The 10,338-nt window shown below is 37.7% G+C and overlaps 2 protein-coding genes across 2 annotated transcripts; one reads left to right on the top strand and one right to left on the bottom strand.

Annotated features, from left to right (window-relative positions):
- The first annotated feature begins 687 nt into the window (after positions 1-687).
- Top3alpha (Topoisomerase 3alpha) lies at positions 688-9,525 on the top strand. Its single transcript, XM_053752162.1, has 15 exons — positions 688-1,052; positions 1,136-1,345; positions 1,685-1,937; positions 2,306-2,476; positions 2,912-3,087; positions 3,539-3,821; positions 5,003-5,214; positions 5,498-5,609; positions 5,854-6,083; positions 6,306-6,435; positions 7,041-7,204; positions 7,722-8,187; positions 8,402-8,636; positions 8,884-9,002; positions 9,220-9,525. The coding sequence occupies exons 1-15, from the start codon at positions 876-878 to the stop codon at positions 9,342-9,344; spliced, it is 3,063 nt and encodes a 1,020-aa protein (XP_053608137.1). The 5' UTR covers positions 688-875; the 3' UTR covers positions 9,345-9,525.
- Positions 8,827-10,255, bottom strand: Cby (Chibby). Its single transcript, XM_053752164.2, has 2 exons — positions 10,034-10,255; positions 8,827-9,829 (listed from the first exon to the last, which is right to left on the bottom strand). Exons 1-2 carry the CDS (start codon positions 10,215-10,217, stop codon positions 9,621-9,623), a joined length of 393 nt encoding a protein of 130 aa, XP_053608139.1. The 5' UTR covers positions 10,218-10,255; the 3' UTR covers positions 8,827-9,620.
- Between the last annotated feature and the right edge of the window lie 83 nt (positions 10,256-10,338).

Below are 10,338 nucleotides of genomic sequence, written 5' to 3'. Positions count from 1 at the left end.
ATTGATTTGGAATTTTGTTATAAATTTTCGGTGCCATACATACTATGCTATTACCGAGTAAAGCAGTTTTTGATGGGTGCATGCATAATCGATAGATATCTCGATGATTCCTCAATACAACATCAGCTAGACGAGGGAATAAATGAGCATTGGTTTTCACAAATGTTGCTACCTCAAGTATGTAAAGTGACGGAAGTGTAAGAATTTTGTGTTCTTTAAAAAACGGCTGACAACTATCAGTGCTCTGGAGTCTAAACATTGTGCGAATACAGCGTTTTTGCATTTTAAAAGCTATATCCTTATCCGTCGAATTGCCCCAAAAAATTATTCCATATCTAAGTATTGATTCCACTAAATCATGATAAGATTCTATTGATAGTATTGAACCTTGATGATGATTAAACTATCAGCTATCGATAGTATTGATAGCATTATCTAATATCGCAGAGCAATACTATCGATAGCAAATCTAATATTTCAGGGCTATACTACCAATATTATCGTCATAACAGTTAGATACTATCGATAGTATTCCTCTTTATCAATAGTATTAACTCAATAGTTAATAATACCCCAATGGGTATTATGTAATCCGTGGTATATCCTAACCCGGCTATCGATACTATCGATTACTATCGATAGTCAATCGTAAAGGAATTGTTAGTAAAATCAATATGGAGCGGCAACACTACACACACTACTAATAAACAAACCAAACACGCAAGAGCGGCAAACTGTTATTGTATTTATTATAAATACAACTTACTCATAATATATACTATCAGATTGTGTTTTGTTGCAAAGAAATCATTGATATTTATTGCTTTCTTTCTCTATAGCTTCATTGTTACTGATTTAGGTCTGGTGTCCGTTTAATGTCTATTTTAATAAGGCATTATGGATATAACCTCAAACAAAAGTTCATAATACATTCTCCTTCATTGTTGATTTTCCGAAGAAAAAGCGAAAAAATGAAATATTTAAATGTTGCCGAAAAAAATGATGCGGCTAAAAACATTGCTCTCCATCTATCGAGAGGCACTTCCAGAAGAGTAAGTAATGTTTTGAAGTTCTGAAAAAGTAAGTACCTTTTTATGTCCCATTTTCAAAATAGCTTATCCAATTTTTTTTACAGAGGGAGGGATTATCTCAGTATAACAAAATTTATGAATTTGAGGCAGATGTCATGGGACAGAAGAGTCAAATGGTGATGACATCAGTGTCTGGTCACCTCCTCGCATTGGAGTTTGTTGGTGCTTATAAAGGCTGGCAGTCGTGTAGTCCTTTGTCACTATTTGATGCTCCAGTATTTAAATATTGCCCAGACAACTATGAAAAAATAAAGGTAATACCTACTTTCTAGTTACTTTTATTTAATTCATCATCAACAACAACACAACACATTCATGGACGCTTGACACAAAAATATTAATTGTTATGACTGGTAGCAGTTGAGTGTCTGCGAAAGTGTTAAGCTTGTTTAACTTTAAGCTTGTTTTCTTTAAATAATAAAAACAATTGAACAACAGTAGGATTGCAGGGGTAATGAGGAGTCAATATTTATTTTTTTAACAAAAAAAAACAATTTTTTGTTCTTAGATGCCTTTTACTCTAGTCAAAATGTTTAATATTTTTTCACTTTTCTGTGTGTATTTAATATTTAACACATTTTTAATGTTTACAGAAAACTTTGGAAAGAGAAGTGAAGAGCTGTCAAGGTTTGATAATTTGGACGGATTGTGACAGAGAAGGAGAAAACATTGGATTTGAAATAATACAAGTTTGTACTGCAGTGAAGAATAATCTGAGAGTGTACCGTGCCAAATTCTCTGAGATTACAGCCGTGTCTGTGAGAAGGGCCTTACAAAACCTTGAGGAGCCTAATAAGAACATTAGTGATGCTGTTGATGTGAGACAAGAATTGGATCTAAGGATAGGTAACAACTTGCAACTAACTGCCATATAAATAAATGTTAAATTTGTTTGATGTCCTTCTTCATAAAATTAAGTTAAATATTCTACAATAGGGACAGAGTATATTTAGAATCAAAATTAGGTTTTGACTTTTTTGAGACAATCTCATAATAGCTTTTGAGTTCTATGGTTGAAATGGCTACAGTTTCTAAAACTTATCTGGCCCAGTTAGGGTGTTGCTGCTGTTGAATAAATTTGGCAAAAAATATTTTGAAAGTTCCCAATTTTGGTCCCTTCACCAGATCATGCTTGTGATTTTGTAACATCTGCTAAAAGTTTCATAAGTATAGGATAGTGTAGAGAAAAATACATGAATATTATAATTTCTCAGGTGCAGCATTTACCAGATTTCAGACATTGAGACTACAGAAGGTGTTTCCCAGCAAACTGGCTGAAAGTCTTGTGAGCTATGGCTCATGTCAGTTTCCCACCCTGGGCTTTGTTGTGGAGAGATACAGAGCTGTTGAAAATTTTGTGGCAGAACCATTTTGGAAGATCAAAGGTATTTTTGTCATTCAATTTAGTAATATCTTCCATGCATATTACAAGTTCTTGAGTAAATTTCTTATGGTTATGTGTCTCCTGCTTAACTACAGAATAGATTTGACAGAATCATTCACTTTTGGTCAATATTCAGAATGTGAAATACTCTTATATAATCTTACAGCAATAAGTGGGCTAAACTTATTTCAGATATATTATATTTAAAGTATCTAAATCCCGGATCGGATACTCCCGACAACATTTAAGAAACTAACATGTTGTAGCATGCTGTCATATTCTGTACAACTGAACATGGAACAGATAAAATGCCAGGGTTGGCGCCATAATTACAAGTCTGTTCGGGAACATATGAGGCATAACAATCTGCCATAATGTTCTGTTGCTTCTAATCTGCTTGAGTTGAAATGATTTCAATTTTAATTTTGTTTTCCAGTAAATCACACCCAGAACGGCCTGAGTGTAGACTTTTCATGGGAGCGGCAAAGACTGTTTGACCAGGAGGCGTGTCAGGTGTTACACGATATTTGTATAGAGACCTCACAGGCCAGAGTTTGCGAGGTCAAAACCAAACCCAAGTCTAAATGGCGACCTTTGCCATTAGATACAGTGGTGAGTTATTATATTTACCTGACCTGCCTGGTATTTAATTAATGCGAAAGTAAGTTACCATTTTGCAAACTATCTACTCAACCAATCTTCTTCAAATTTTGCATACATGAGAGGGACATAGGTTACCATTCATCTTGAAATTAAATGTTGTCTTGTATAAGTAGTTGGGTACATATGTACACATTCTAGATAGAGGTGATGAGTCCTCGCATTTATAGGACCATTTCATCCAGTACAATGTATGCGAAAGCCACTTCTCTCCCCAAACAATGAAGCACCTGTTATCCTATCCCTTGTGTATTAACCTCCCAGGACGACCTTATGGCGGCTATGACGCTGTGTAAATAACAGAATACTTTTCGGGGAAAATTTGAATAAACTGTTGGAATGGCATCGACTCGCCAAGAAGAAGATCCATTAATCATTTACAAACATTAATTTTATTTATCAGGAACTTGAAAAGTTAGCGTCACGAAAACTCAAAATCAACGCAAAAGAGACAATGCGAATTGCTGAAAAACTGTACACACAGGGTTTCATAAGTTACCCACGTACGGAGACCAACGAGTTCCCGAAAGAGATGAATTTAGGACAGTTAGTGGGGCTTCAGACCGACGACCCAAACTGGGGGACCTTTGCACAGGGTATTTTGGATAGCGGAGGGCCCACGCCGAGGCAGGGAAACAAGAGTGACAAAGCTCACCCTCCGATACATCCCACCAAGTATACTAATAGTAAATATACCTTCATATATGTATTTTACGTAGTTGCTATTCATTGACATACTATTTCTTGTTATCGCTTTATACGGGTACACTTTTCTTATCCATTTTAGTATTTTAAGCGCCGTGCGTTGAATGACGAACGTCCGCACGCAAATCCGCACATATTTTTCATGTGTGCAAGTGCGAACGAGGGGTGAGAAAACTGATACAGTATGTTAACCTATTAACCGCTTGGCATTTTATCAGCTGTCGTGCCCCAGCGCCCAGCTCAGTACAACAGAAAAAAATACCTACTACAAAGAGGGTTGTATGTAATTTACCTATTTAAATATCGATAAATAATATCGAAATTTGTTGCAGCGCGATGTTAATTAACAATCTGTGCTTAAACCCAGGGCAAAAATTTTTTTTACTTTTGGTAGTAGAAAGAATTGAATGCAAAGCCATTGAATATTGTTAATGATTTATTAATTCTCAATATAAAAATTGTCGACATTTGACAACTTATTTGCTTATTTTCAAAAGAATTTAATAAAACTATGTAGAACTATTGTAAATAAATATTTATTAGTAATTAATTTATTTGTTGTTCTTGGAATAAGTCAATATTAAGAGAACTGCTTTGATGTACATATTTTTTACATGTTACTCTTTGAAGAATGTCCCGACACTAGTGTCGGATTTTTCCGACGCGGGCGTTTGGCACCTATGCAATTACAAGAGAATATTACCAGTTATTTCACCTAACTTCTTACTTAATTTAATGGCTTTTTAATACGAGCCAAAAGTGTACGACATTACAAATGATTGCTTTATGTAATATATCTTCATATATTAATAAGTTTAAGACAATATAAAACATGACGAGTCGGAAAAGCCACTAAAAACAAACACAGCTATTTTGTCGGATATATACGACCTAGGCGAAATGGACACGATAACATTGGTCGGATTAATCCGACTCTGGCGGTGAAAGGGTTAAGGAGATAAATACGAAATATCTTATCATGTCTGTATGCCATAAAGATTCCTTATCCTAAGAATCACACTACTAGACGGATATTTGTACGGTTTTCACCAATAAATAGTGCGATTACCGAAGGTTTTAGGTTCTAATTTATTATGGTTTTTACCCTAGCGAAGTCGCGATACGGGCTGCTCTATTAACGCTAAAATATAAAATATTCCAGGTCTATCCGGCAACGAGCAGCGTGTATACGAGTTCATAGTGCGTTCGTTTCTGGCCTGCTGCTCCAAAGACGCTCAGGGGCAGGAGACCACGGCGGCCATAGATATCTCCGGTGAGAAGTTCAGCGCCAGCGGCCTCATGATCACCGAGAGGAACTACCTCGATGTCTACCCCTATGACAAGTGGTCGTCCAAGGAAATACATGTTTATCAGGTGAGATAATGATGTCGCTGAATGAAAACTTTAATTGTTGATCTTAATCATTATTTCTACTTACGTGGAGTTCGTGAGGAATAAAAACATACGTGAATATCTGATTACCATACCACAGATACCACAAAGTTAAGGCTCAGTAGCCTTCACATCGGAAACACGCAACGACGAGAGAGTGCGGAGGTGGCCAACGAGAATGTTTATAAACTGTCTTATCCATAAAAAGTAGAGTTAGAGACAGTTGAGATGGATGCAGTTTTATGTGATCATATTTGTTTTTTAGACAGGTCAGACATTCAGACCAACCAGCATCGACATGGTGGACGGAAGTACATCCCCTCCCAATCTTCTTACAGAAGCTGATCTTATTGGTCTGATGGAAAAGCATGGAATAGGTAAGTTCTATTGCATGGGATTGAAAAATAATCTAATGATCCAATTATTATTTCCGCGGTAATTGTTTCGGCACACTCCTCTTCCCAAGAAATCTACATACCAATCCTCTTATTCACAAAAATGCTAAAGCATACTTTAAACTAAAATATGTTCTGTCAGTATCGCATTTTACAATATTTGACAGTAACAAAACGAGAGCTAAGGAAGAATTATTATATTTTATTTTAATTTATTATTCAAAAGGCACGGACGCAACGCACGCGGAACACATAGAGACGATCAAAAGCCGTTCGTACGTGGCGCTCGCCGACGCGATACACTTCGTACCAGGGCTCTTGGGTATGGGGCTCGTGGAGGGCTACGACTCCATGGGGCTCAACATATCCAAGCCCCATCTCCGGGCCCAGCTGGAGGCCGACTTGAAGTCTATCTGCGAAGGCAGGAGTCAGCCGCAGAGGGTTTTAGCGGAACAGGTAAGAAATATCTTGACTCATACCAGGGCTGTTGGGTATGGGGTTCGTGGAGGGCTACGACTCCACGGGCCATATCGAAGCTGGATCTCAAAGCATAAAAATAAGCATGTCCTTTGGTGGTTGGGGAAACAATGTTTTTTTCTCGCTTCACACCAAAAGCATACGAATATATTCTTTTTTATCAAAATTCTTGGAAGCACACTTGCTATGTTATTGTTTCAGATAGCGAAATATAAAGAAGTGTATCTTACAGTGACGGCCGAGGCCGACAAGATCGACGCGGCGCTGAGCGCGCGCCTGCGCGAGCGCCCGCTCGCCGCGCCCGCCGCCGCCGCGCGCGCGCTCGTGCCGGGTACGTACAACGTACATCACTAATATAAACTTATATCTCTGTCCAACAGCGGCCACGTGCTTAGACTGGCTTGTTTATGAGCCCTCGATGTTCCACACCAAGGCTCTTATCTATACTATTATTATAAAGAGATAAGCGTTTGACTTTGTAAGTTTGTATGTTTGCGGCGGTAATCTCCGTAACTACCGAACCGATTTCAAAAATTATTTCACCATTACAAAGGCACATTATCTAAGATTGCTATAGGCTATATTTTATCTTAAAATTCCCACGGAAGCGCGACCGTGGGCAAGATCTAATTCATAATAAATCTAAAGCATATTTTAAACGAATATATTTTGTCAGTATCACACTTTATGTTATATACTTTCATTAATAAGATTTACGAATTAAAATAGAACTCTTAATACAAAACCAAATCATAATATTATTTCAGCAACCGACGCAAAGACTTCCGCGAGTGAATTCGCAGCTAATTTCAATGTCAGTGTTAACATTTGTGTTGGTGTGATTGGGTCACGTGGGACCTTTTTTTGGTAGCCCTATACAGTTATTAAAACCATTATATGAAGTTATAACAACAACTAGTCTCAAAATTGTTTCAGTGTTGAAATGTCCGAAGTGCGGGTCCGACATGGTGGTGAGACAGAAGAGGAGCAACTTGGAGGAGTTCTATATCGGCTGCCTGTCGTTCCCCAACTGCAAGAACGCAGTGTGGCTGCCCGGCCTCGTCCGCAGCGTGGCGGCGCTGCCAGACTCCTGTTCCGTGGTAACATATCACATGCATTTTTTAATGATAATAATCATAATACTTGGGGGAGACCTTTGCCCAGCAGTGGGACGGAACAAAAAAAAAAACATCAGTACTACATAGTATAAAACAAAGTCGCTTCTCGCTGTCTGTTCCTATGCATGCTTAGATTTTTAAAACGTTTTTAAACCTATTTTGTGTCCCACTGCCAGGCAACAGTCTGGTCTATAATTTATTATGGGTTTACCCGTGCAAAGCAGTCAGGCTGCTAGTGAGACATAATTAGGCCTTCGCCGAGCAGTGGGACACAACTGCAGACTAGAAGAGCGGGAATCACTGAGCATTAAAACTGGGAAGAGGATGGTTTGGTATCGCTTTCAGTTCATAATTTTTTTTATGTCAAAAAGCATGACATAATATACATACAAAAATAGTATCTCGCCCTTATCCAGCATGGAAGGCAGGCGTTTCCTCATAGAATGTAAACATTATTATTGTATCATTTAATTGATTAAAACAATGTTTTAATTTTCAGTGCGGTCCGGATTATAAACTGGTTAAATTCGAATGGAAGAACAATTCCATAAGTCATCTATACCCTCCGCCGTATATTGCGTGCATTGGAGGATGTGACGCGACGTTTTTAGAATACCTCAACATAAACCCAGCCAGTGTCAAAAAACCTCAACCACAAACTAATTTAAACTCAACAAACGATCAGTCTACACTGACGGTGCCGATTAGGCCAAATGTAAATCAGCCAAGGCAATTTGCTCCTCCGCCACCTGCAAATAGGAACCAAAATACTACAGCTGGAAGGCAGAACGAAAACAGGTCTAATATCAATCAACCGAGACAGCCGCCAATCTCGGGAAACAGAGGTCAAAATACCAGAATTCCATTACCTAGAGGTGGTAACGACCCTGATGATAACAATGTTATATGTGGATGCAATCAACCAGCTATTTTGCTTACTGTTCAGAAACAAAACCATAATTTCGGTGAGTAAAATTCTGTTCTAAATAATGATTGCAATATACTCCAGATACTCCAGAAATTAACAAATTGTACTAAAAAATTAGAAGTCATGGAGATTTCTCATTCAAAATCATAAGGATTCTGAAGAGAAAGCGAGCTTTCCGAGCGAAGCGGGGACGGGCCGCTATTATATTAGAAACTCAAAGGGTAGCTCAAAGTGTGTTATCTCTTTTTCAGGCAAAAAGTTCTACAAATGTGCCAAGAGGGAAGGAGGTTGCGATTTTTTTTTATGGGCGCCAGAATCTGTTGCTAATGACACCCCTCCGCCTTCCAACTCGTGGGGCAATGAACAGGCGCCCTCTAGCGCCGGAAACACTAGCAGAGGATGGGGGCTCACTCCTAGCTCTTCTAGAGACAGCTATCCAACTAATGATGACGATGTGATTTGTAATTGCAATGTTCCTGCCAAAAAGTGAGTGTTTTATTTTGCATGACCATCAATTAGCAATAACCATAAAAAAGTCAATTTTCCTTAAATAAATATACATATCTTGGTCCAAATAGTAACATTTTGTTGTATAATTGTAGTCAACGTCTTCGAAGAAGAAGGACGAGTTCTTTGCCCAGCAGTGGGATGGAATAGGTTAAAAAAAGATACTATCTTTCCCAATGGTATCATTTTATTTGTTAAATTTTAAGTTTAAAACATTAATTTTCAGGTTAACAGTTCATAAAGAAGGCGTAAACAAAGGGCGCACTTTTTATTCATGCCCCAAGGATTATACTTCACGGTGCAATTTCTTCCAATGGGGAGATGAAGGAGCCACTGCACAGACTGGTAAGTTCTATTCGCCACAGGATATTATCTATGTCTAGGTAGTTACTTTTTCGTAGCCTATTGAAATTTTAGACAGAGCTAACAAAAAGACAAAATGTTAAGGGACTTCTACCACGATTTGAGCTTCGCCCCTAAAAATTAACACTCGAAATTATAATAAAAGTACTTAGAGCCTTTTCGGTATTTTTTTTCTTACTTTTAATTAAATTAATTACAGATTGGGGAGCTGGCGGCAGCGCTACTACCCGAGGCCGCGGCGGACCGCGGGCCAGCGCACCCCGCCGGTGTTCTCATTGCAAACAAGAAGGACATAGAAGAAATAGGTGTCCTAGCTTACAGTAGAAATTATTAAAATGCTATAAAATACTTTACATTTCATGTATTTACTATTTCACTTATAAAATCACAGTGGCTTAAAGTGAACTCTAGTTGATTCCAAGTGTGGAATCGAAAAGAGACGTGGTACTACTTGTATATTTAGTTTGTAAGCATAGTTTTTATATTACATACAATTTTGTTTGGATTAATTTTATTTTATTTAACTTTATTATCCCAAAAGTTGTTACCCTTACTAATTAATATTATTGAAGTCTAAAGATTGACACTTGTTAAATATAGTTACCACCTCTTCTTACTCTTCTTATTAATGTTCCCTAAACTTTGAGCGCGCTGCAACTCTTGCTGTTCTGCCTCTACAGTTTTATCCGTCATCATGTCGAGAAGGATTTCGAATTTCAACCGCAACATATTATTCTCTTCTTCTAGTTGCTCCAACTCCTTTTTAAGTTTAATGTTTTCTTTATGTGCTGCTCCAGCTTTTCCTGAAGCTGAAAAAAATTTTAAAACATGCGATATGACATATTCTTATAAATGTTCATGGAAAGTACCTATTAAATCCATGTACATGTTATACTTTCTAATATCTATTTTTAACTCGCAACATTTAGCTTATGGTTGGTCTACTTTTCATCAAAAAGTCCTTAGGAGTGACGGGCTCCAGTATTAGCATAATGGTTGTAGGTGGATAGTACCTGGAATCCACTGTCCTTCTTCAAAAGATACTTCAAAATCACCTAATTTTAGTTTCAGTGGAGCGAGGTCTATGGACAATTCTTTAGCTGCGTAGTCGCTGCCGAATTCATTTTTAATTACTGAAGTATCCTGCCGCCTTACTGGTATTGTTTTAGCAGAAAACTTATTGCTAAAAAGTGGCATTTTTTGGCACAAATATTTTACCTGCGTATCTTGTTATATACCTACGTTGTCATGGCAATAATTTGTTGTGTGCACAGATTACCGCACCTTTATTCAATTTGCATCCTTGCTGTAATACTGT

This window comes from Plodia interpunctella, chromosome 11 (assembly GCF_027563975.2).
Source record: "Plodia interpunctella isolate USDA-ARS_2022_Savannah chromosome 11, ilPloInte3.2, whole genome shotgun sequence".
Classification (NCBI taxonomy): Eukaryota; Metazoa; Arthropoda; class Insecta; order Lepidoptera; family Pyralidae; genus Plodia; species Plodia interpunctella.
Note: the sequence above shows the minus strand (reverse complement) of the source record. Positions and strands in the feature narration are given on the sequence as shown.